The sequence below is a fragment of the Chaetura pelagica genome, unplaced genomic scaffold (assembly GCF_000747805.2).
Source record: "Chaetura pelagica isolate M959 unplaced genomic scaffold, ChaPel_1.0 scaffold11, whole genome shotgun sequence".
Taxonomy (NCBI): Eukaryota; Metazoa; Chordata; class Aves; order Apodiformes; family Apodidae; genus Chaetura; species Chaetura pelagica.
The window spans coordinates 280,615-304,825 of NW_009952694.1; the positions used below are offsets into that span (position 1 = coordinate 280,615).

General features: G+C 36.5%; 1 protein-coding gene across 1 annotated transcript; it reads left to right on the top strand.

Annotated features, from left to right (window-relative positions):
* The first annotated feature begins 1,685 nt into the window (after positions 1 to 1,685).
* Positions 1,686 to 17,910, top strand: G2E3 (G2/M-phase specific E3 ubiquitin protein ligase). Its single transcript, XM_009993926.1, has 15 exons — positions 1,686 to 1,722; positions 2,744 to 2,841; positions 4,797 to 4,898; positions 5,497 to 5,621; positions 7,314 to 7,479; positions 8,207 to 8,313; positions 8,841 to 8,957; positions 10,123 to 10,247; positions 10,345 to 10,474; positions 11,139 to 11,264; positions 12,392 to 12,702; positions 13,374 to 13,555; positions 13,709 to 13,881; positions 16,662 to 16,861; positions 17,678 to 17,910. Exons 1-15 carry the CDS (start codon positions 1,686 to 1,688, stop codon positions 17,908 to 17,910), a joined length of 2,232 nt encoding a protein of 743 aa, XP_009992228.1.
* Positions 17,911 to 24,211: the final 6,301 nt, after the last annotated feature.

The following is a 24,211-nucleotide window of genomic DNA, read 5'->3' on the forward strand; positions in this document are numbered from 1 at the left end:
TCGGCCCACGGAAACTGCCGTGGCCGCTGCTCCGTTTATAATGACGCCGGTCAAGTTCCGTGGTCGAACCCCTGTGAGGCTCGGACAATAAATGCCCCCCCGAACCTTAACCATTTGGGATTTCCCGACGCCAGGCGGGAGTCCCGCTCCCGCCGGGTGGTGGTTGCGGAGGGGTGGGCGTCTCTCGGGACACGGCGTCGTGTGATGCCCTGCGAGATGGGCTGGAATCCTTGTCGTGTGTGAATGCAGGACACAGAGCAGGAACTACGGGGATCTGGGAGGGCTCCGTGAAGCTTTTGTTCGTGTACTGGAGAAAACGTGTGCTTGAAACCTTGGCTCTTGGGTTTGTTTTGCTTTTTTTTCCCCCCCATCCTCTAGTTAAAAATCCATTAAAATACCCGATGTCCTGGAGCAGTGAAGACTTCTAGAATTTAGCAGAACCTAAATATCTACTCTGAGGATTTTCTTACGCTGTTTAGGCGAATTAGATACATTTTATTTATACTTAAGGTTTTGTAAGCACTGGGTGATAATTTGTTCCTGTCTTGCCAACAGACTGATACGGAGTTGCTTTGTTCCTGTAGAAAGCTGGATAGGACTTATTCATGGAGGCTCAATGGTTGTTCTTGCCTGTCTTTTAATTGGCAAATTTGGACTCCGGGTTCATTTCCCTGAAAGAATTTGATAAAAGTAGAAGGAGTTGGGGAAAGAAAGAGAGGTTTTATTATTTTTTTTTCTGTTTTGCTAGAGCTAGGGAAAGGTAGGAAGGTGCTTTTCTTCTTTCCAGAAAAGTGCTTTCTCCGCGTGGTATGGCTTTTTAACAACACACGTGGGTCAAAACCTGGTCTTCTCTTATATATATGGATTGTTTCTTTGTTGCATTACCCTAGCAGCTTTAGGACTGTGAAACTGGCAGTGACCATAGTTGAGAAATCCCCAGGAGAAGGCAATGTGTGGGAGCTGTGTGCTTTTCTTCCCTTCTACCTGATAAAGTATCTTTAGTTTTTTGTAATTTAGGAAGAGAGAAGTGTGTTCCTGGGAAAAGTAGAACCTGGAACTAATCCTTTTATCTAATTATGGGTGTAGTGTGTGTTCATTAAGAGTTCATTAAGACCTAATTTGCTTGGGGCATTATTTGTTTTCCTTTTAGACCGTTTTCTGAGAAAGGTCTTTTTTGTACAGCTACTCAGTTTGCCTTTTGACAAACTGCAGTGGTGTAGAAGTGGTGTAATCCCAAGACTTCTGCCTCCTTTTTTTTTTTTTATTTCTCAGTACAACTCCTTTCCTAAAACTGTAATAAAATGGTTGCAGTACTTTCTTTGCAGTAGTGGCTTAGCCTGAGGTTTGTTCCTGAAGCCTGTACCTGGCAGTCATCTAAACTTCCAATAGCTCAGAGTCTGTTAGGCTTCTAGTTTGGTCTTGCAAAACTTATGTAATATTTTCTTCAGCTTCCCAAGAGAAGGCATGTTAAAGATCTACAGATATATGCCTATAAGGCTGCTCTCTCTCAAAATAACAGTTGAATTATAATATTCTTTTGTTCTTGTTCCCATTTTTACTTTACTAAGCTTTGGGTTTTTATTCAATTTAAAATAAAATTCATAAGTGGTATATAATCGTCATCTTAATGAACAAGTTGTATTTAACTCTTTGCTTCTTTCTCATGACAGACAGAATAACTCAGGATGAGCAAAAAAAAGAATGTTGACATTCAAAATGCATGTAAGTAAGGTTTTAATTAAATACTTCTAGAGATCTTTAATCTGAATATACAAAACCAATTACAACTGATGTATTATTTGGGCTCAAAGAACAGGTGACTTCTTAGTAATCAGATTGTCAGAACTACTTGTCTGAAGGAATGAAAAGAAATAACTTTAAAAACTTCCTTGGATTTGTTTGGTGGAATTGGTTTATTTAAAAATACTCTTTCTGCATACATTTGTAAAAAGTAACCTTGGGAATTCAGCTGCCAAATCACACACAGCTATGTTTGAGGTGTATTGCTCAAGACTTGTATTAGGCTGAAGGCCTACCTCTGTTGTGTCCCTACTACGACTGTCCATGATGTCAGGATATTGAAAATGTATCATATATCTATTGAGAATTGAAGGGAAGATATTCAGTACTTGTGGAATTACGTGGTTAGGAACTGCAGACATAGGGAATCCTCGAGGTTCTAGCAGACTCCAGTGCTGTCTTAAAACCTTGAAAGTTTTGAAACTGGCATATGTTTCAAATGCACTAATAGCATATGACTTGATACAATCAGGATGCCATTCATAGGCTTTTCACAACGGTTATTCCATAGGTATACAAAGAAACAGTTCAATTGCTTCATAGTTTGTAACATGCCAGTGTCTTTATGTACAATACTAGAAACCATTAGCTAACATTTTACATGCGCCTGGACATTTTTGGCCGTTTGATAATTATCTTTGGATGTTTTGGGAAGAACATTTCAGTTGGGAGCACAATCTGCTTCTGAATGTAGCTTGGTGATAGCTTTCTGAATCACCAGGCAGGTGGAACTGCTGAAGTATTTTCTTTTTAGGAACTAGAAAGGAACAAATAGTACCCTCTTCTGAATTTACAATAAAGAGTCAGAGTATCTACTGTCCTTTATCCAGTAATCTACTTCAAAGTACCTATGATAAAAAGAGAATTAAGTTACTGCTTTATAGCTGATCCATAGTAATTCCAGTACATTCACTGTGGTTATAAAAATTATTCTGTATTTCAGGCTGTGTTCTCTGTGCACAGACAGATGACTGCCCTGAAAAGTATGGAGAAAAAAGAACCTATGTTGAGTACAAGCTCACTGTTCATTACTACTGTTTGGTAAGTATGTGGCATTGATCTTAGAGCTTGTCTGTTTTAACTTAAAAAAAAAAAGGTAAATGCAACATGTATTAAATAGTAAAAACCTGTCCAAACAGTTGCTACAACAGTTTTGTTGTTGTAAAGCTTGAACTGTTGGCTTTAACTTGAAGCCTTGAAGCCTTGTACTTGTTAGGTGCAGCAGGTGATATAAATAAATCCCAACAAGCCTTTGTTCAGAGCTAAATTCTGTTCACAACCCATTTAAATGCACCACTTAGTTTTCCCAACCTATCATAGCAATGAAGATACATGTTAAGGGAAAGCGAAGAGATTGCACCTACATACTCACTTCTATAAGAGAAGTGTAGTTTCAAAATTTGGAATGTGAAAATTCCACCTCTTGTGAAAAAAGTAGAGAAAAATTGTCTTTTTTCCCCTCATTTCTTATTAGTTCTTGTTGGCTGTGAGTTATTCTCTGACATTACATAAGACATTGCAACACCTAAGAAATACTCCTACATTTCAGTTTAGTAATGTGTACCCTGCTGGTCATATATAAAATTATCCACAGTATCACTATTCGTTAAGAGTTTATAATTTGAACAAAGTTATGGATAAAAACTACAGTTGAGTATCTTTTGTTATCACACTTAACATTTTCTTACATTCATGTTCTTAAAGGTATGCTTTAACTACCTTTCAAACTCTAAATTTTGAAGGTATTTAAAATAATATGACTATTTAAAAGAACGGGTTGGTTGGTTGGTTTGTTTAGTAAGTGCAGTTTGAAAGTTTTCCCCAAGTTAAAAAACAAAACAGTCAAGAATATCAGGAACAATTTGAGGTGTTTGTTTTCTCAACTACTTCTTTTAAAGATTGTGTTTATTGCAGGTGGTTAATAGGTTGGATATTGAGTCTTTTAAAGACTAGGCTGATTGGAGGTTTTCTGAAGCTGTATAGATTTTTATTTTTTTTCTCTTAAATTTAAAGCAGCTGGAAGTAAATTTAGGTCTGTTTGTGATCATTTTATCTCATACATAATGCCATATGAAATGATAGGGAAAAGTTCCTTCCTGATGGAACAGAATAGCCTGAGCCTTTTAGGATTTATAAGATCTTCTACTGTAATGAGCTTCCTGCAGTCATCTTCTAAGTTTTAGACCCTGCTTCCTTTTAAAAACACAGACAAACAAACCCCTCTGATTTTACTTAAATATAGTAAATATGTAAGAAAAGAGTTCTTCTCGAATGAGGCCAGTCAGTGGTGAAGTTTCACGTTTTGAGAAAATATATTCTTAATTGCTTTTGGTATAAATTTTTGCTTTTTTTTGATTAAAATATTGATCAAACTGTAAGTAGAAAACAGTGCTGTGTTGAAATTATAAAATTAGAACTACAAAATGAGATTGTAAAGAATACAGGGGGCATCAAATTTTGAAACTATTTAGTTATTTGAATTTTATAATGTAAGTGCATTGCTAAGTAACTTTACATTATCATGAGGCTTCTTGACTTGCCTGGTTACTTGATTCTGTTTTTATTTAATTCCATAAAGTGAATTACTTTTCCTCTTAGGTTGCACTTCAGTACAGATACTTCCTACTGTGCTTCATTAACTTCACAGCACAATTGTCATTCACCTTAACTAAACTAATTTAATTTTATTTCCTCTGAAGCTTCATAAGCTCAAAGTAATTGTTTGATAATTAACTGAATAGTCTGTATGCTTAAAAAGGAAGGTAAAATATAGCATCTTGGGCTATACAGTGCTATATAAGGCTTTGATGTTATGAAATACTTATTTTCATTTTACTGGTTACTATTTTCTGGATGTTTTGGATCAGTTTTTTAATCATTAAAATATTTCCACACAAGCTTTGTTAGGCTAAACTTCTCCCTTGACAAATTTAGTGTAGGTAATCTTAAATCTTTAGGTAGGTGAGTGTTTTAAAATACTTAATTTGTTTTCATAGCTGATGTCAAGTGGCATATGGCAGAGAGGGGAAGAAGATGAAGGTGTATATGGATTCTTAATCAAAGATATCATAAAAGAAGTAAAGAGAGCTTCCAGACTGGTAAGAATAAAGTCATTGGTATTTACAAGGAAAAAAAAACCACAACAAACTTTCAAGTGCATTTAGTATGGCCTGTGGGTTTTTTTTTGTTTTCTTTCTCCAATGGGCAGTGTGTTGAGCCCATTCAAGCATCTGAATTTCACATTTAAGTAACAAGTATATTGGGTTTGTGGAAGCCACAGAGGACAATAAAATCTGCAAAAGTTTACTAGTATTTTTATTTCCTGGGTATGATGCAGAAAAATGAATAAGAGCAAATGACACATGCATAGGACCTCATGATATTATGCTGAGCCTCAACCTGACATTATATAGTTTTATAAGTGCAACTAAACTAGATACTGGTAAAGTAGCTTGTATTTTAGCTTTCATGTCAGAAATCAACATGAATATAAAATAGTACGTCATCAAAGTCTGTGCAATATCTATGTATCTTTACTCTGAAATAGAAGTAAGACATGGTAGTCTTGTCACTTACAGTCTATTGGCTGATAATATTCTTATGCATCTTGCGATTTTTCTACTGGTTTAATTCCTGTAATTTTGCTTGTACTTACAAAGTTAATATTCTGTTATTTCTAAAACAAATTATTTCTAGAAATGTAATATCTGTAAGAAAAAAGGTGCTTCAATTGGATGTGTAGCTCCCAAATGCAAAAGAAGTTACCATTTTCCTTGTGGGGTACAAAAAGAATGTATTTTCCAGTTTATGGAAGACTTCAGGTAAGTTCTGAGGTTTTTTGTTGTGGTTTTTTTTTTTTCATTATATTTATACAGGATGTGATTTGTTTTTTCCTGGTTTGTTATTGGATGAGCTATTCATTATAAATTATATAAGTAAAAGTAATCTGATTTGTGGAAAATACAAACACCAAGCAGTTATTGGTTACCTAGTACCTATAAACTAAATTCTCAGCACTTACAAAGATACAATTTAATGCTTCTACAAGTAGTTAAATTGTTCACAAATCCTAAACTCTGAAATAGGCTTCAAAATAGTTGGTTCTGGTTTTTTTGTCTACCCCCTATGCCCGTGTTGAAATGGCAGTGGTTTGGCTTGTCTATCGATCTCAACAGTCAAAACATCTTGTATGCCATTCCACTGTGTTTCAAGCATAACACTTCTAGATTTGCTTATTAGAGAAACAGGCTTAATATCAAATATCTAAAAAAAAGAAGGTTTTTTTTTTGTTTACTATCATCTGTCCAGCATCTTAGCTGTCATCAAAGTCCTGAGTGTATTCAATAACAGCTTTATTCTGTCCATTGTAAGCAGAGTTTGAAGGATGGATGAAGTCTGGCAGACACACTAACTTCTTAAATAAACAACTCCTATTAAGTCAAGGAAGTGTAAAAGTAATGCATTTTCAAAAGGCTTCTTCTAGACCTGCATTTATTACCTGTTTTATTTCTTTGAAAGAGTGCTAAGTTATCAAGTTCATCACACCACATAGACTTTGCAGAATGAATATGCAAACCCAAAATTGTTTCTTTAAGGTCATGGTAATGTTGAAATATAGGAAGAACTTAAGGTTCTGAGGACAGAAAATGCATTATTTGGACTAAAAGAAGTTTTGAAAGAAAGGAGGTATACGATCTGTGTAGTTTACAGAGCATCAGTTGGCAACACACTTCTTGCTTCTATTGACTTGGTCTGTTAGATATACATAACTTGTTTACATGTGTGTTATGGGTTTAACCCTAATAGGCAGCAGAGCCCCACACAGCCACTTGCTTGCTACCTGCAGTGGGATAGGAAGAGAATCAGAAGGGTAAAGGAGAAAATTAATGGGTTGAGATAAAAGGCAGTTTAATAGGTAAAGCAACAGTTGCATGCACAAACAAAGCAAAATAAGGAATTAATTTAGTACTTCCCATCAGCAGGCAGATGTTCAGCTATTTCCAGAAAAGCAGTACTTAATAATGTGTAACAGTTACTTGGGAAGACAAATGCCATAGCTTCAAATGTCTCCCTATCCTCCTTTTCTCCAGTTTTATTGCTGAGCTTGATGTCATGGTGTGGAATATCCCTGTGGTCAGTTGGGGTCAGCTGTCCCAGCTGTATCTTCTCCCAATTTCTTGTGTACCCCAGCCTGCTCGCTGTTGGGGCAGTGTGCGAAACAGAAAAGGCCTTGACTCTGTATAAGCACTGCTCAGCAATAACTAAATAATTAATATCCTTGTGTTATCAACACTCTTTAATTACAGATCCAAAACACAGCACCACACAAACTACTTTGAAGAAAATTAACTCCATCCCAGCCAAAACCAGTGCAAGTCTTTTTAGCTACTTCCACAGCATTTGTTCATGAAAAAAACAGATGTAATAAGGAATTCATTTTGCTATCTTCGTATTTTATAAGGAAGGTTCTTAAAATGTTGTTTTCATACGGGAACTTAAATTATTATTCTTAGATCATACTGTTGGGAACATAAACCTGTTCAAAACTTTCCGGATAAAGAATGTGGAGGAACGTCACAGTGTACGATATGCCTGGATTTGGTTGAACAACTTCCGGTGTACAATGTATTGAAAAGTCCTTGCTGTAAAAATGCTTGGTTTCATCGACAATGCATACAGGTAACACGAGTTCTCCCTTTCCTTTTCCCAGAGATCACGTATCTTTTGTGTTTAGAAATAATGGAACAGTTGCTGAAAATTATGTAAACAATACTTGGGTTTATGTAAGCAGTAGATACAGAAGTGTGCTAGAAGGGCAATGCTAAAATTGTGTTTTGGAGACAAGACTGGTGTCTTAGGATAATTTTTTTTTTTCACTATAAATTTCCCACAGCCCCCTGCCCCCTCCACCATGTTTCTGCAGGTGTGAGAAACTGATGCTTTTAGTTATTTTTAGGAACTGAAGTGCAACCTAGGTAGTTGCTTTCTTGCAAGTCATTATGTGCAGAATCTAAATGCTATAAATGTCATTGATCCATCATTAGTTGTTTTTGCCTGTGTTCAGAGCTAGGAAAAGTCAAGTTCTTTTTGTAAACCCATTCTAGATTTGGAGAGATTGACTAAAAATGATTGTGCTTTTTTTTTTTCTTTCCATGAACCTTATTCTAGCATGTGAACTCTTGTCCTTTAAAGGAAGAGGAAATGCTCACCACTTGCTTCAATGTCAAGTGACACTAAAATTGATGCCAGTGTTAATATCCACGTCAGAACATATCTATTAATGTCAGAATATCCATTAATGTAATGGTTATAGATACTAAGGCATTAGTTATTGGCAACCTAAGGATGGTAGTAATTCAATAATTGGTTTGTTTTCTGTTGTGTTGTGTTTTTTTTCTTGACACAGTATCAAGCTTTGAGTGCTGGGATATTTTTCTTTAGGTGCACAGTATGTAATAACAAGGACAAATTTCAGAAAGAAATGTTGAGAATGGGCATACACATTCCAGAAAAGTAAGTAATTTTGTAAATAATCACTTTTCTATAAAGCCCTTCATAGGGTGTTAAAGCTTTTTTAAATTTAGACTACAGAACTGTGAAACCTCAGTTTCACAGTTATACTTCAATGGTATAATTGTTTGGTTTGGTAAGGAGTAACTTCTTTCCTTGTAGCAGTTCTGAGTTACTTTCTGTGGGACCATTTTCAGTAGTTAGCTTGAGTAGACTGCCAAAACAAATATCCATGTCTGCTGTGAGAGGGAAAACACAATAATATGAAACAGCAAACATGCATAGAGGTCATGTGAAAAATAAGAAATACTTTCATCATAGTAACTGTACACAAGAAAAACTCTATGTATTTTATAGTATTATTTTGGTTCCTAGATGTTCTTCTACCTCACTTGTCTAGCTGTTGCTTACAACATTACATGATTGAAATATCTTCATGTGGTTATTACATACGTATTTTCCAAAGACAGAATAAGCCACTTAAACAATTGGAAACAGTTGTAGTCACAGATCTTTCACCTTGTTTATAGGGATGCATCTTGGGAACTTGAAGAGAATGCCTATCAAGACCTACTTCAATGTTATCAACACTGTGACATTAAAAGATGTCGCTGCAAGAAAGGAAGAGACTATAATGAACCTGATAGGTATGCAGTTTTGCAGGAAGGTGTAACCTAGGATGGAGTAGTTCTTTGGTGATCTTTAATTTTTATACTTAAATGCTTTAATATTTTTTATCATCAGGTTTTAATGCCAAGTCAAAACTCCATGTCCAAATAAAATGTTTGTTTTACCCACAATATTTCAATACTAGTTTTCTTGGGTTATAAAAGCCAAGAGAACCAAGTCAATCAATTATCAGTTATCTTGTCCTTGTTCTTACTTGATACAGAGTTGAAGTAGAGTTTGCATGTCCACATAACATGTAGAATAGCGTGTACCTAAACCAGTGTTGTGTGTCAGTCAAAGCTTAATTCAGCAACTTTATAAATGTTAGACTGCATATTACCTTTACATGAAAAGTAACTACCTGTGTACAATTGATATAGCTCCAACTTATACTTTTGCATGCAAATGGCAGCTAGAATATTGCTGACAGCTTAATGAGAGGCTTGAGTGATCATGTGAAAGGCTTTATTCTGCTCTACCACTTGCTTAATTTTTTTATTTACAAGTTCATTATCTTAATGCATTCTTGTTTTATTTGTGTGCTTCTGAAATGGGTATCTTTCATTGGCATGGGCATACTCAGAGTTTTTGGAGCCTCTACTTTGAAGACTTGTTTCTGTGGTACTCTTGTAGCTTACTGCCTGTAGACATTAACTTTTGCTTTTTGTACAGATTTGACCAAATATTGCTTGGTTCATTCATGGTGAGTGTGTACCTCAGGATTTACTTTGCCTTTAAGAGTTGTACTATAGGCTTCCAAGAAAAATCAGATACGCTCCTTCAAAATATTTAATGTTTGTAAAAGCTGAATGGTGGGTACCGATAAAATGTAGAGGATGTTGCTGCCTGGCAACAAGAGAAGAAAATACTGGCTTCAAGTTCTTGACTTCAAGGAGGGGACCACACTAACTCAGTCTCTCTCAGTACAAGATACTGGAGCATGGATAGCTTTCTTTTTTCACTTGTTGCAGCCAGGAATTGTGAGTATAGCTCATCTGAAGAAAGCTCCCCTTCAGTCCTACCAGCTTGATAAAATTTTGCTTTGTTAGTTTAGTGTCTGGTTTACACTTGCTGTTGAATATTCTGTCTTTTAACTAGTGTCATAATTCAGTCTAATTCTAAATACCTGATTTTTAATTTTAGTAAATGGGAAATAAAGCGTTGTCAGTCTTGTGGATCCCGTGGAACTCATTTGGCCTGTTCATATATGAAGTCATGGGAGCAAAACTGGGAGTGCATGGAATGCAGAAGTATCTTTGCAAAATCAGGTAAAGTTATGGATGTGACTTTTTAAAATGGTGAACTTTAATACTATGTATTTTACAGCTAGCAAATCCACTAAATCAATACAATTTAATCATACAGGGAATTACAGCAAACAGAAAAAGCATTCCTTGGCTACCTGTGAAAAGACAGATGGAACACCTTGTTTACTGGAAGAGCCATCTCCAAAGCGCTGTCGGAAGTCTCCTGGATCTCAACGCAGTGTTCTCCAGTGTGTAATTTTCTCTTTTCAAGCAGAAACCGATTATAACGTAAAGTAGTATTTAAACTGAGAAGGTGATGGCTTATTTTGTAGGAGACGCTTCTTACGCTGAATTGCAAATTGAGTAAAATTGGAGTAAAGTTTAGTGACTGAAGTTTTCTAAGCTGTGAACTCTGTAAATTCATTATAGTTACATTCGGTGGCATGTAAAGCAGCTTTTATTTTGATGAAATTAGATACTTGTGAAAGGAATATTAACAATTTAGGGGTAACTTCAAATGTACAAAAGGCAAAACTTCAAGCTAAGGTTGCTTATCAGTATTTTTTCATGTTAGTAGTGCTCTAGACATCTAACTTATAAACATCTTTGTATAAGTAATGTTTCCTCTGCTGTAATAAAAACTTCACAAGTCTGTAGAAATTGATATTCTTTGTTTTTATTTTATAGTATCAGTCAGGACTAAAAACAGATCTGAAAGCTTCCACATAATAAAATACTGGATTATTATCTTTTTTTTAATTGTGTTTAAGGCACTGATGGAGTTAAGGTAAATGAGCATACAATGAGATTCAGTACTGAAATGGGGGGCAAATTACATTGCCACTTTCAAATAAGAAATGTTTATGCATTCTTCAATTGTATCTCTTCTTAAAATACTGTTTTGGCTTACAGATCATCAAAGATAATATGCCAGAACAACTTGTCACCCTGCTCACCCATAGAACTTCCAGCATCCAACAGAGTGACGATGTCTTTACCTCCGCTGATGTCAAGCAGGAATTTGTCCCTGAGGAAAAGGTACTTTCTTCTATTTTTCTTACATTGAAGAGTAATCTAGCATATGGCTTTACACCATATTTCCTACAGAACATGGTGTGTGTGTGTGTATAAATAGTGGCTATATATATATATATTTGTGTGCATGTGTATAGTCACTGGAAAAGTTGCATAAGTACACTGAAGCGCTAAAGTCATAACTTTCTAAAAGCTTCTTCTGTTTCTAAATGCTCGAGGAGAGGCAGTGAGGAGAAAAAAATTATATGTCTTGAGAATTTTTAGGTTAGGTAGTGAGAGGATCAAAACTCAGAAACACCTATTTGTCCTTACCAAAGTGTGGCTAGTCATACTTAACAGCAAACAAAAAGAATCAAATAATCCTAATTATTTTCTACAAATCAGACATGCTCTGAATTTTCAATGGTTTTGCATTTATACCATAGAAATAGTTTGTGATTGTGCTAAAATCAGTGGTAAAATAACATTTTAATATAGAATATTAAGTTTAAGGATACAAAAAATATTTTACCTTGTTGTAATTTATGAATCCAACCTGTAATATGTGCTCAAAATTCTGATGAGGGAGTTGGTTACTTCTAGTAGGTAGAGTATTGAAATAATTTTCATTGCAAGTTGCAAAAGAAAGGGGTCTTATTTAGACTCATGTCTTACATATTTACATAACAACTGCAATGTTTCCCTCTACTCAAATGTATTTTTTATTATAGTGTCAAGTTTTAAATATTAGTGAGTAGTTGATAGTGTATGCTAATTTAGTTGCAGAACATACATTTCATACAAACTTAGTAAGCTCTTCAATTTCTCACTTGTTTCATATTGTTCAAATGTAGAACAAAGGTGTGAGAATTGTTTGGCACTATGTTGGTGTTACTGAATTAAGAAAATAACTTCATCTTATGCTAAGTTAATTATTTCAACCTCCTTTATTCTAGTTCTTAGAGGTACGTTAAAATTTGAAGGATCTACAACAAATATTTTACTGATATAATTTTGGCAATACCTAAATTATTACACCTAAGTATTTAAAAAGGTGCTTTTCTTAATAGGTTTTTACAATGTTTCCTGTATAATTGTTGCTAATCATGAATCACAGATTTAATCTGAAAATACATGCAATTTTCTTGTAGGCATTTAAGACAGCAAATAAGGGAAGTTTCTAATATACTGAAGGAATTAAAGCTACAAGTTAATAAAAAAACTACAACGCTTAACATCAATACAAAAAATATCTGGAATAGTTCTTTACAAGGATTTAGACAACGCAGCTTCAGTCCTACAAACACCATCAAAATAAAGTTCACCAACTGCCAAAATAAATCAAAGACAGATACTTCTGCTGCATCAAAACACCATTTCTTTCAATTATTAATGCTTCACCTTCAAAATTCATCACTGTTTGAGGGCTCTTCTGCAAAGAACTTGTCCCTTGATTTTCAAGGTAATTAAAGGCTTTGTTTAAAAATACATTATAACTTTGCAACTTAAAAGGCTTTGAAATCTTCAGCCAGTGTGGTTGTCAGTTCTCAGTTATAGTCCTGAGGAACAGAAATTGCTTTTTGAATTTCTTGTCTTTACAATTCTAAAAGGGAGTGGGCTGTTGAGTTGTAATAACAAAAATCAGTTGTCATCAACTTTTCCAACTAAACTAAGGAAAAAAAACAGCGTGTAATTGCACTTCGTGCTTTTAAATGTATGTATTTGTTCTCTACAGGTGAATTGCATTCTTCCTCACTTTCCCTGGTACTCATTTTCCTTTCCTCAAATTTCTAGAACATTGTTTCTGTTAGCATGCTTCCTAAAGACTCAAACTTAGCTTCTTTGAATTCTTATGCTTCAGAGTTAAGTGTGCATTGGTACAAAGTAGAAAAGGAAGTTACTTCTCTTCCCAAACCTTGATAGTGGCTGAGAACTTGGAGTATAATTATATGGTCCTCCTATGTAAAATATACCAGTCGTACCATTTCAACCAGCAGGGGATGACCACCCTCATTTGTTACATCTCCTGAAGTAAGAAGGAACTGTATTATGAGATTTTTCTATCTAAAAAAAATTAGTAGCACAAATTATTTTTGTGCATAAATAGTAATTTATATTTCTTTTCATTTGCAGCTGTAAAAGAGAATCTTTATTTTGAAGCTGGTAAAATGATTGCAGTTTCTCTGGTTCATGGGGGCCCATCTCCTGGTTTCTTTTCCAAAACACTGTTCAATTGTCTTGTCTATGGTCCAGAGAATGTGAAGCCAGCTTTGGAAGATGTTGCTGATGTTGATGTAGCACAAACAATAAAAACGGTAAATAAAACAAAACTTATTCAATACTGTATTTGGACTAATAAAGAAGGGCTTATTGACTAGAATTTTAGTTCAGATTTAAAAAGCTTCTTTCTCATATGTGTATACACACAATGTAGTAAATAAATTCCTGACTTTTATCTTTCAATACAGATAAAATACGCAAATAGTCTGTCCAGCCTAGAGTCTGCAGTATACAACTGCCATGAATTCCTTGCTGCTGCTGGATGTTTAAGACCTGTAACAGCTTTGTGTGATAAGAATATGCTGGTGAATGACATCCTGATCCATCATGTAATCAAGAGAGTTAAATTACCTTTGGAAAGGTTTGTTTTCTAAAACTTAACTTTTACATGTTCTTATTTATTCTCCATTTAAGCCAATGAAATGTACTGTAATTTTAACTGTTAACTAGCTAGTTAAACTGAAAGATTGAAATAATTACTCCTTGATTGCATTCCTCTTTCAACCTTAGGAAGAGTGCAGTTTCACAGTTCTAAACTATAGAATGACAAAGACCTTTGCACTAAAAAATTGTTTTATCTCATGTTAGTTTTTAATTAAGAATTTTTCAAATTTAGAATCTTTACATTTTAGAAGTGTTAAACTTGTTTAGAACTTGAATGAGTTTTCCAGAGTCCTAATTAGGAAATTTTTGTGTGCTATTAAGAGGGCAATAATATGCACAAGTGTAAGTTGGCCTGCTTAAAATGTAAGCCCTTACACTGATGTTTCCATGATGTAGTGATGACTTCAAATAGATGGGAAAGTTGCAGCCACTTACTCCCTTTTCATTGGTCTCTTACAATATTTCCTATTTGTCTTCTTATCTTAAAGGGATTGGATGCTAATAGATGCTGTAGTTAGATTTATACTTAACACATTTAAGGTGTTGTCTTTGCCAAATTTGCATGAACTGAATCTTCTGTGAAAAACATAATTTTGAATGTGAGGATTCTCTTAACAAATTTGAGAGAATTCTTTCAGTGAAGACCCTCTTTGGCACATTTGACCAATCATAGAGTCATCAGGGCTGGAAGGGACCTCTGAAGATCATCTAGTCCAACCTTCCTACTAGAGCAGGATCGCCTATAGCAGATCACACAGGAACATGTCCAGATGCATTTTGAATGTTTCCAGAGGAGGAGACTCCACAACCTCTTTGGGCACCTTGTTGCAGTGCTCTGTTACTCTTCCAGTGAAGAAGTTTTTTCCTCCTGTTTAACTTGTACCTCTTGTGCCCCTTGTCCTTTGTGCTATTAGTGGACCCTGTGGAAAAGAGAGTGGACCCATCCTCCTGGCATCTGCCCTTTAGATATTTACAAGCATTTATGAAATCCCCCCTCAGTCTCTTCTTCTCTAGGCTAGACAGATTCAGCTCTCTCAGCCTTTCCTCATAAGGCAGATGCTCCATTTCTCTAATCATCTTTGTGGCTTTGCACTGGACTCTTTCTAGTAGTTCCTTATTCTTTATGAATTGGGGAGCCCAGAAAGGGATTCATTTCTCCAGATGTGGACTCATCAGCGCAGAGAGAGGGAGGATAACCTCCTTTGACCTACTGGATACTCTATTCTTAATGCACCCCAGGATGCCATTGGCCTTCTCGGCCACATGGGCACATTGTTGGCTCATGGTCAGCCTGTTGTCCACCAAGATCCTGAGGTCCTTCTCCCCAGAGCTGCTCTCCAGCAGGTCAGCCCTCAGCCAGTACTGATACATGGGGTTGTTCCTCCCCAGATACAGCATTTTACATTTGGCCTTGTTGAATTTTATTAGGTTCTTCCTGCCCAACTCTGTAGTCTGTCCAAGTCATGCTGAATGGCAGCACAGCCTTCCATTGTGTCAGCCACCCCTCCCCATTTTGTATCATCAGTGAACATGCTGAGTACACTCTATCCTTTTGTTCAGATCATTGATGAATATATAGAACAGGGATGGACCCAGCACCAACCCCTACCCCACTTACCACAACTCTTTGAGCTCTGTCCTTCATCAGTTTCCAGTCCACCTCACTGACCTATGCACAGCTCTCAAGTTTGGCTGTGGGGATGCTGTGGAAGATGGTATCGAAAGCCTTGCTGAAATTAAGGTAGACCACATCCACTGCTGTCTCCTTGTCTATCCTTCCAGTCTTGCTATTGTAGAAGTCTATCAGATTAGTCAAGCATGACTCTCCCTTGGTGAATTCATGCTGGCTGCTCCTGATGACCCTCTTTTCCTCAACATGCTTTGAGATGGCACCAAGAACAAGCTGCTCCATCACCTTTCCAGGTGTGGAGGTGAGGCTGACCCATCTGTAGTTCCCCAGGCCCTCTTTCTTGCCATTTATGAAGACTGGAGTGCCACTGGCTTTCCTCCAGTCCTCACGCATTTCTCCAGGACTTTTGAAAGATGGAGACTGGCCTAGCAATTACTTGAGCCAGCTCCCTCAGGTGCATCCCATCAGGGCCCATGGATTTGCTGATGTCCTGTTTACTTAGTTGGTCTCTAACCCAGTCCTCTTCAGCCAAGAAGAGTCTTCCTTTAGCCTGTCTTCCTCTGTCGTCTTGAAAGTCTGGGACCCCTGAGGGTCAGCCTGAACAGTAAAGACTGAGGCAAAGAAGGCATTCAGTAACTGCCTTCTCTATACCTTCTGTCACCAGGCCACGCCTTGCATTCAGCAATGGGCCCACATAGCAAGAAATAATGTATATTGTATTTTAAAACTAGGAAGTTAAAAAGTGACAGGTAATAAGGAGACTGTTTATGTAAAATTGTGATTTTTTGCATTTTTGGAAATGGGCTTAAAAATTGCAAAGGCAAGTAGAGTTCACCTGAGCCTTCTCTTACATAAAACTATGTGAAGTTCCAAGAAATAAAGTTAATTTCTGCATGTCACTGGTATTTCTCTCATTTGTTGAGAAAGCTTAGATTGTTAAAATGAGAATGTAATAGCTTTTTTAAAGATTAAAATGAAATGGGATTACTACATACACCTTGTTGACAAGACTTGGAGACTGCAGATGGGGAAACTTCATTATGTCCAGTCTTGTGTTTTAAAATGCAGAGTACAATTAGTTACGTACTGGTTTTCTGATACATGCTTGCTTTTTTTTTTTCTCCTAGTTTTAGGCAAGGTTTAGAAACTCTTGGTGTGTTGGAGAAAATGCAAATGCATCCAGATGTGTTCTCCCATGTATTGTGCCACAAACCTGAAAGACTTTCAGCAGAAACTATTTGTGATCTCTTTACAATCCATTCCTCATCAGATGTAAATAAAGCTGAAGGTGCTGATTTTTGGATGGGTTATTTGCAAGATGTGGAAAGTGAGTTGTTGTTTTGTTTTTTTTCCCCCATGCCTGTTCAGGAACTCATAGGAGTTAAAAAAAACAAAAACAGAAAAACAAGCAATCAAAACCAAAACACAAACTAACAAAAACAAAATCACCCTGAGTAGTATAGAAGAATCCCTTAATCTCATTTCTTCAGCTTTGTGGTGAATTAATTAAATAGTGTGTCTCAAAAATGATTAAAAACAGTGGTCTCTTCTTGCAGAATAGTTTTGATTGTGTCATGGTTTGACTCAGGATCAACAATTAAACCAATGACAACAATGCTCTTGATCCCCTCCCCCTCCCACCCAGGGGGGAAAGGAGAGAGCATGAGAGAGAATTCCTAGATTGCAAACTAAGCTAGGCAGCTTTAATTAAATCCTAATGATAAAAAGGCAATATGTATAAATATATACAAGTATGTGCAAGAAGGTGCAAAACACTTTTGCCTCCTCCAGCAACTCCCCCAGCATCTCCTGAGCTGTTAGCCATACCAAAATGTCCCAGAGCGATGTCGGAGAGAGCAGCAGAGCAGACAGGAGCTGAGGGGAGAGTTAGGAGAGTCAGGAATTCACAGGCCTAGGGATCAATGGTGATGGATAGATGGAGTCCTCCCTGGACCAGCCATGAACGGAAGATAAGGGGAAGAAGAAGAAGGAAGGAGCTTAACTTCTGTGATCCCGACTTTATACCGAGAGCTATGTAGATATTAAGGGATGGAATACTGTTTTTTCCTGTAACACTTAACATACAGGATAATGCTTTGTGGGTAATAAGCAATGAATGATACAACCTAATCATATTTTTTAGGTGGTGAGTCTCTGGTGACATTGGAGGATATTCTGCTCTTTGCAACAGGCTCTTCTTCTATACCGCCCATTGGTTTTGATCCTGAACCTACTGTTAAGTTTTTGCATATAAGTTATCCTGTTGGAAACAGACTCCTTAATTGTTTAGAGCTCCCTATAACAAAGACATACGAGAAGTTTAAAAAGAAAATGGAGTTCACCATCAGAAACACACTAAGAGTTGACAGAGAGTAAGTATTTTGTTACTAAACTGGATGTTGGAAATTTCCATTTTCTGCAGGATCATTGCTTGCAAATTGCTACTGTATTTTTGGATTGCGTGCTCTTGGCCTTTCTCTGCTTCTTCCCCAAAGATATGCTAGAAGTAGCAATTTTGCAAAATGGAAAAAATTTCAAATGAAAATCATCTTCCTGTTTGAAGTTGGCCTTAAGTGTCAGCAATCTCTTGCATAAGTACTTTAAATGTCTACTTTTTCTGTAGACAAGTGTGAAAATTTACCAGCCTCTGTAATATTCTAGCTGTTTCAAACAGGTAAATATGTTGATTGTATTACATAATACAGTAACTTATTTATCAAAGTCAAATCGGGTACATTTTGAAGAGGACTGTCTCAAGTAAAACTGATGCAGTTCTTCAGTTGTTTCATGTATATTTTTCCAATAATTGTTTTTATATTTATGATTAATTTACATTTTGATGATTCATACAAACCTATGAAAGTTAAAATACTTGGAGTTTTAAGGTAATTGTGGCTAGTGCATTAAAATACAATTAAGGTCTGAAGAAAACCTAGGCAAAATAATAAGATGCAAAGGAACAAAATCTGGTTGAACTTGAGCTTCTGTTATTAAACAAAATCTGTGACATTTGCACACATTTCTGCATTCTACTGCTATACATTAGTTTTTAATTATGTATATAGCCAAAATAGTAAAAACTAGAAATACATTTTGAATATGCAACAGTAAGTGGTCTTTCAAAATTAAATAGAGGAGTTAGACTTAGTGAGAATGAAATGGTAAGATTTTGTTGCTCATCAGAACATAATTTCATCTTCCGTGGAAATAATTTTTATAGGAATATTCACTAAAACTGTTAAGTTAAAGGCAGATAAGTAGTGAAATTTCTACATGGTAACACTTTAATGTTACTAATGACAAAACTATGAAACTAAAAGGATATACAAGTACAGGTTTTTTAAATGTAAGCAGGTGTCTCTTGAAATTACTATTTCCCCTCACATCAGTTTGATCATCTATACTATGTGCCAAGCATAGATTGTGACATAGATTGTGCTATAGATTTATATATCTGTATATACCTATCCACATTCTTCAAAATACTGAACGATAATCATAAACTTTTAATCAATATAGCTTGTTTTTAGTCGAAAATACACGCAGGCTTGCTGTGTTTTACTGTTTTGGCAAGAAAGTACATCCACAATAAATCAGAAATGGACAGATGCTTCTAAAAAATAATAATGCAAACTAATCTGGCTTCAGGTTCTGATTTATGGTTCATTGCAAGTATTCCTCTAATTAACAAATAGCATCACTAAATGCTAATTACATAGCAGTATATTGCAACTCAAGGACTGCAGAAGTGGTAGTCAAGACTTACAACACTGAGACCATGCTATGAAAGGTTAAAGACAAAGAGGCAGATACACAGGTATTTTGAAGTCTTTCTTAAACTTTTACAGTTTCTCTTTCTTGATCTTGGGTGAGGTGCTAATCTTTTTTTTCATACAGACCTATTTCCAGCACTGGGTAACAAAAGCATGCATGTATGCCACTTTTTTTTATGTGTTGGGTTTTTTTATATTGCAAAGTCTCTAAATTACTGCACGACTCACTACTTTCAAACAGCTAAAACTATCTCATCTCAAAGTCCTCTCATTAGAAACTTAAGAATATTTTAAATTAAGACAGGGCTAGTGGTGTTTTTCTGTTTCTGAGCTAAAAGCATATTAAAATCTCTCTTAAAATAAATGCACAAGCTCTTGCAGAATATAATTTGACTTGTTTATAAATTAAGCATTTTCTCATTCTCTTCTTAATTTTCTTCTACGATATTATTCCACGTTTGTCATCTTCACATAATTTTTGAATCCCATACTGCCAATAACTTCTTTATATCTTTACCCTTCAAAATGGTCTGTTACTATCAAAAGTAAGATTGTTTATTGCAATTTTGTTTGCATAGTAAGGATTCATGTTGTATGTTTATATTTTTAAAACATAGCAATTTGTCTCCTGCAAAGTATTATATTTTTAAAATAAGTGGTGTACCCAATATAGCATTCCTTTTTCTTGCTTAGTTAGAGTTAAATGTCTTCTGTAATACTATGTTCCATTTCTGTATGGGAAGTACAGAAGTTACAGAAATGGCAAGCAAAGTGTGGATAATTTTAAAGGACAATTCTTGGGCTTTTGGTACCAGCAATGGCAAGGGGAAGTGTTTATAACTTGGAACTAAATAAAACTGCTTTTTAAAACCTTCAGTGGAGAAAGGAATAAGGTAACATGAATACAAAGTTTCAAAAGTATTAGAGATTAAAATAGGGTTCACATCTTTTGCATATTATTTTTGAGTTCAGCAGTTGGTAACTTGTAAATAAACGTAGAACTAACCTATTTGTCAGCTGTAAGAGAAATCTTCAAGTTTACTTTAAAACTGTATGCTGTACAATATTGCTTGAAAATATTTTTTGCTTGCACAGAACTTGTTCCCATTTTCTAATACTGATGTACACATTCAAGACATGTCCTTTATTTTTTATTTAATCAGCTTTATCTGGACATTCTGATATAATCCTTTATATATTCAAGTTGTATTCCTAAATGCTACTGTGAAGAGGAACTTGCTCACTTATGTTCACTTACATAGACCAATATTAAATTTTCTCTTAACCGTTCATTAAAATTCCATTGAATAAGCTGACTTGAACCCATCAAAATACAGAAAGATCTCTTTTATCTAGAAACTGTAAGAGACATTTCTGTAGCTATAATGACCATCAGGTTTTTACTTTGCTATAGCAGGTCACTGAAGTGCAATATTATTGGGTAGTTTTTATTTTACATAAACTTTAATGTGAGGCACATCTGGAAATTACAGAAGTTGCTTACTTTCAGTATTTCTGTAACACAAGGAGAATAATTGCATAGGTATTATCTGTTGTCTATTAAGCATATTTTTATAGAAGTTGCTTTTTTTTTTTTTAAGAAAGATTTATCAGGGCCACAAGGGAGCTTTTCTAGTCCTCTTTCTTTGACTGTGTTTGGGCAAAGGACTTCACTCTACAGTTTGTGCACTGAACCCTAAGCTTCCATCTGGAATTAGAACATCAAATAAGCTATTTATTTTCTAGAGTGATAATTTTCTAATAAAAAGCAATAGATTAGCATTACTGGTTTTAGTATGGTCTCATTAATAATGCACATAGAATTAAAAAAAAAAAAACACAACAACAACAAAAACCAAACCAAACAACCACAAGTATTTTAGATCTACGTTTGAAAAGCCAAGAGATAAGAAATTTCTATTAATTGCTTTCACCCCTGCAAAGGATGCTTGCTAGAAAAACCCATTAGCATTTTCAGCTGGTTTGAGTGAAATCTAGTCAAAAGGAGAAGAAACTGGTACCAGTTTATACTTAAGGTCTAAATTGTGTGCTGCAGCTTTTCCTTTTTGCATTAACATGTTCAGTCTCGGGATTGGAAGACTTGAGGATTTTGAGAGGTATATTCAAAATGTAGAGCAGAGTATTAATTACTAATTCACACAGAACTCACGTTCTTATTTTGAATGTGCAGTTTGAAAATACTATCAAAACATTCTCATCCAAACAGGAATTGCAATTCTGCAGACTACAAAATATGCTTTTGAAGTTTATCTTGATAATCTGTACTATATGATAAGGCATTTAGGGTAAGGCATTTTCAAGCTCAAGCATTACTGTTCTTTAGGGAAGTTAATTGCTGGTTGAATAAAAAAATGCAAAGACTTCTGAAATGTAATAAGGATACAGAAAAACACCATGAAAATATTAAAGTTTGTAAAAAAAAACCAACATTGCAACCCACTGATTTTGTATTGCATAAACAATGTTCTTTATAAAGTTATGGTAATAAAGAGTATTACACAAGAAAGTATAGTTTTGTAAATAGTTTTAGCTCTAACATGAACTGCAGGATCAGTGCCTGAAATGTTGCATCCTCGAGCAACAGCTGTAGTGTCAGTGTTGAAATTATCAGCAATTGCGGGAAATAACTGTCATGTGTATGTTCGAAGTGCAATAAAAAATCTATTGGATTAAATATGTAACTTTTTTCAATGTTTTAATTTTAGTGATTCCCAACAAAGAGGAAGTTATGCAAAAAAAGTAGGGGAGGCCTGTATGGATGAACAAGAGGCTCCTTGACAAACTCAAGACATAAAAGGGGAACCTACAGAGGGTGGAAGCAAGGACAGGTAGCTTGGGAGGAATACAGAGAAATTCTCTGAGCAGCCAGGGATCAGGTTAGGAAAGCTAAAGCCCTGATAGCATTAAATCTGGCCAGGGACATCAAGGGGAATAAGAAAAGCTTCTACTTTCATTGGAAAAAGGAAGACATGGGGAAATGTGGGCCCTCTCCAGAAGGAAGCGGGAGAGGTAGTGAATGACTTTCACATCAGTCTTCACTGGCAAGCACTCAAGTCACGCTGCCAAAGTCGCAGAAGGCAAAGGCAGGGACTGGGAGAATGAAGAACCAACCACTGTAGGGGTAGATGGGATTTGAGACCATGTAAGGAATCTTAAGGTGCACAAGTCTATGGGACCTGATGAGATGCATTCCATGGGTCCTAAGGGAACTGGTGGATGAAGTTGCTAAGCCACTCCATCTCATATTTAAGAAGTTGTGGCAGTCTGGTGAAGTTCCCACTGCCTGGAAAAGGGGAAACGACTCCCATTTTTAAAAAGGAAAAAAAAATAAGACCCAGGGAGCTATAGGCCAGTCAATCTCACCTTTGTGCCTGGCAAGATCATGAAGCAGATTGTCCAGGAAACTATGCTAAGGTACATGAAAAAAAAAGGAGGTGATTGGTGGTAACCAACATGGCTTCACTAAGGGTAAGTCATGCCTGACAAATTTGGTGGCTTTTTACAATGGGGTCACAGCATCACTGGTGAAGGGGAGAGCAACTGTCGTCATCTACTGGACGTGTGCATAGTCCAGTCCTGCACAACATCCTGGTTGCTAAGTTGGAAAGATATGGAAGTGGTGGATGGACCACTCTGTGATTAAGGAATTGGCTAGATGGTCACACTCAAAGAGTTGTAGTCAACAGCTTGGTGTCTAAGTGGCGATCAGTGATGAGTGGTGTTCCTCACGGGTCAGTATTAGGACTAGTGCTATTTAACATGTTTGTCAGTGACATGGACAGTCTTGAGTGCACCCTCAGCAAGTTTGCTGATGACACCAAGCTGTGTGGTGCGATTGACACACTGGATGGAAGGGATGCCATCCAAAAGGACCTTGACAAGTTTGAGAGCTCGGCCTGAGAAAACCACATGAAGCTCAACAAGGCCAAGTACAAGGTGCCGGCAACTGGACTGAAGAAATTCGAAGAACAAATAAAGGCTGGGAAGAGAATGAATTGAGAACAGCCTTGAAAAGAACTTTGGGATGTTTGTTGATGAGAAACTTAACATGAGCAGGCAATGTGCACCCACAGCCCAAAAACCCAACTGTATGCTGGGCTGATCAAAAGAAGTGTGACAGGCAGGTTGAGGGAGGTTGATTCTGCCCTTCTACTCTGCTCTCTGGAGACTCCATCTGGAGTTCTGTGTCAAATTCTGGAGTTCCCAACACAGAAAGGACATGGAGGTCCTGGAGACAGTCCAGAGGAGGGCCACGAAGATGATCAGAGGGTGGGAGCACCTCTCCTGTGAAGAGAGGCAGAGAAAGCTGGGGTTGTTGAGCCTGGAGTAGGCTCTGGGGAGATCAGTACCTGCTGGCAACCTGTAGGAAGGTTGGGGTGGGACTTTTTCTACGGCTTGTAGTGATAGGACAAGGTGGAATAGTTTCAAGCTGAAAGAGGGTACATGTAGGTATTAGGAAGAACTCCTTCCAGTGAGGGTGGTGAGACTGGAACATGTTGGCCAAAGGAGTTATGAACATCCCCTTCTTGGCAGTGTTTAAGTCCAGCTTGGGTGGAGCTTGGAGCAACCTGGTCTAGTGGGAAGTATCCCTGTTCATGGCAGGGGGTTGGAACTAAATTATGTTTAAGCCCCTTCCATCCCAAACTATTCTGTGATGTTGTGACGTTTATTCGGGGGGGGGGAAAAGGAAAAAAAAAAAAGTGGAAGAGAGCATCACCCTGTTGTCTGAAAGATCTCAACCTGTTCTTTTGTTCTCAGCTAGAGAAAAGCACAGGCCAAAATGTCATATCCTAAGATGCAGAGCCTTAATTACAGCTCCCTCAAGAACGAGGGCGGGCTGTACGGCTCCTGGGGTTGCTCGGGGCAGCAGGCACCGCGTCCCC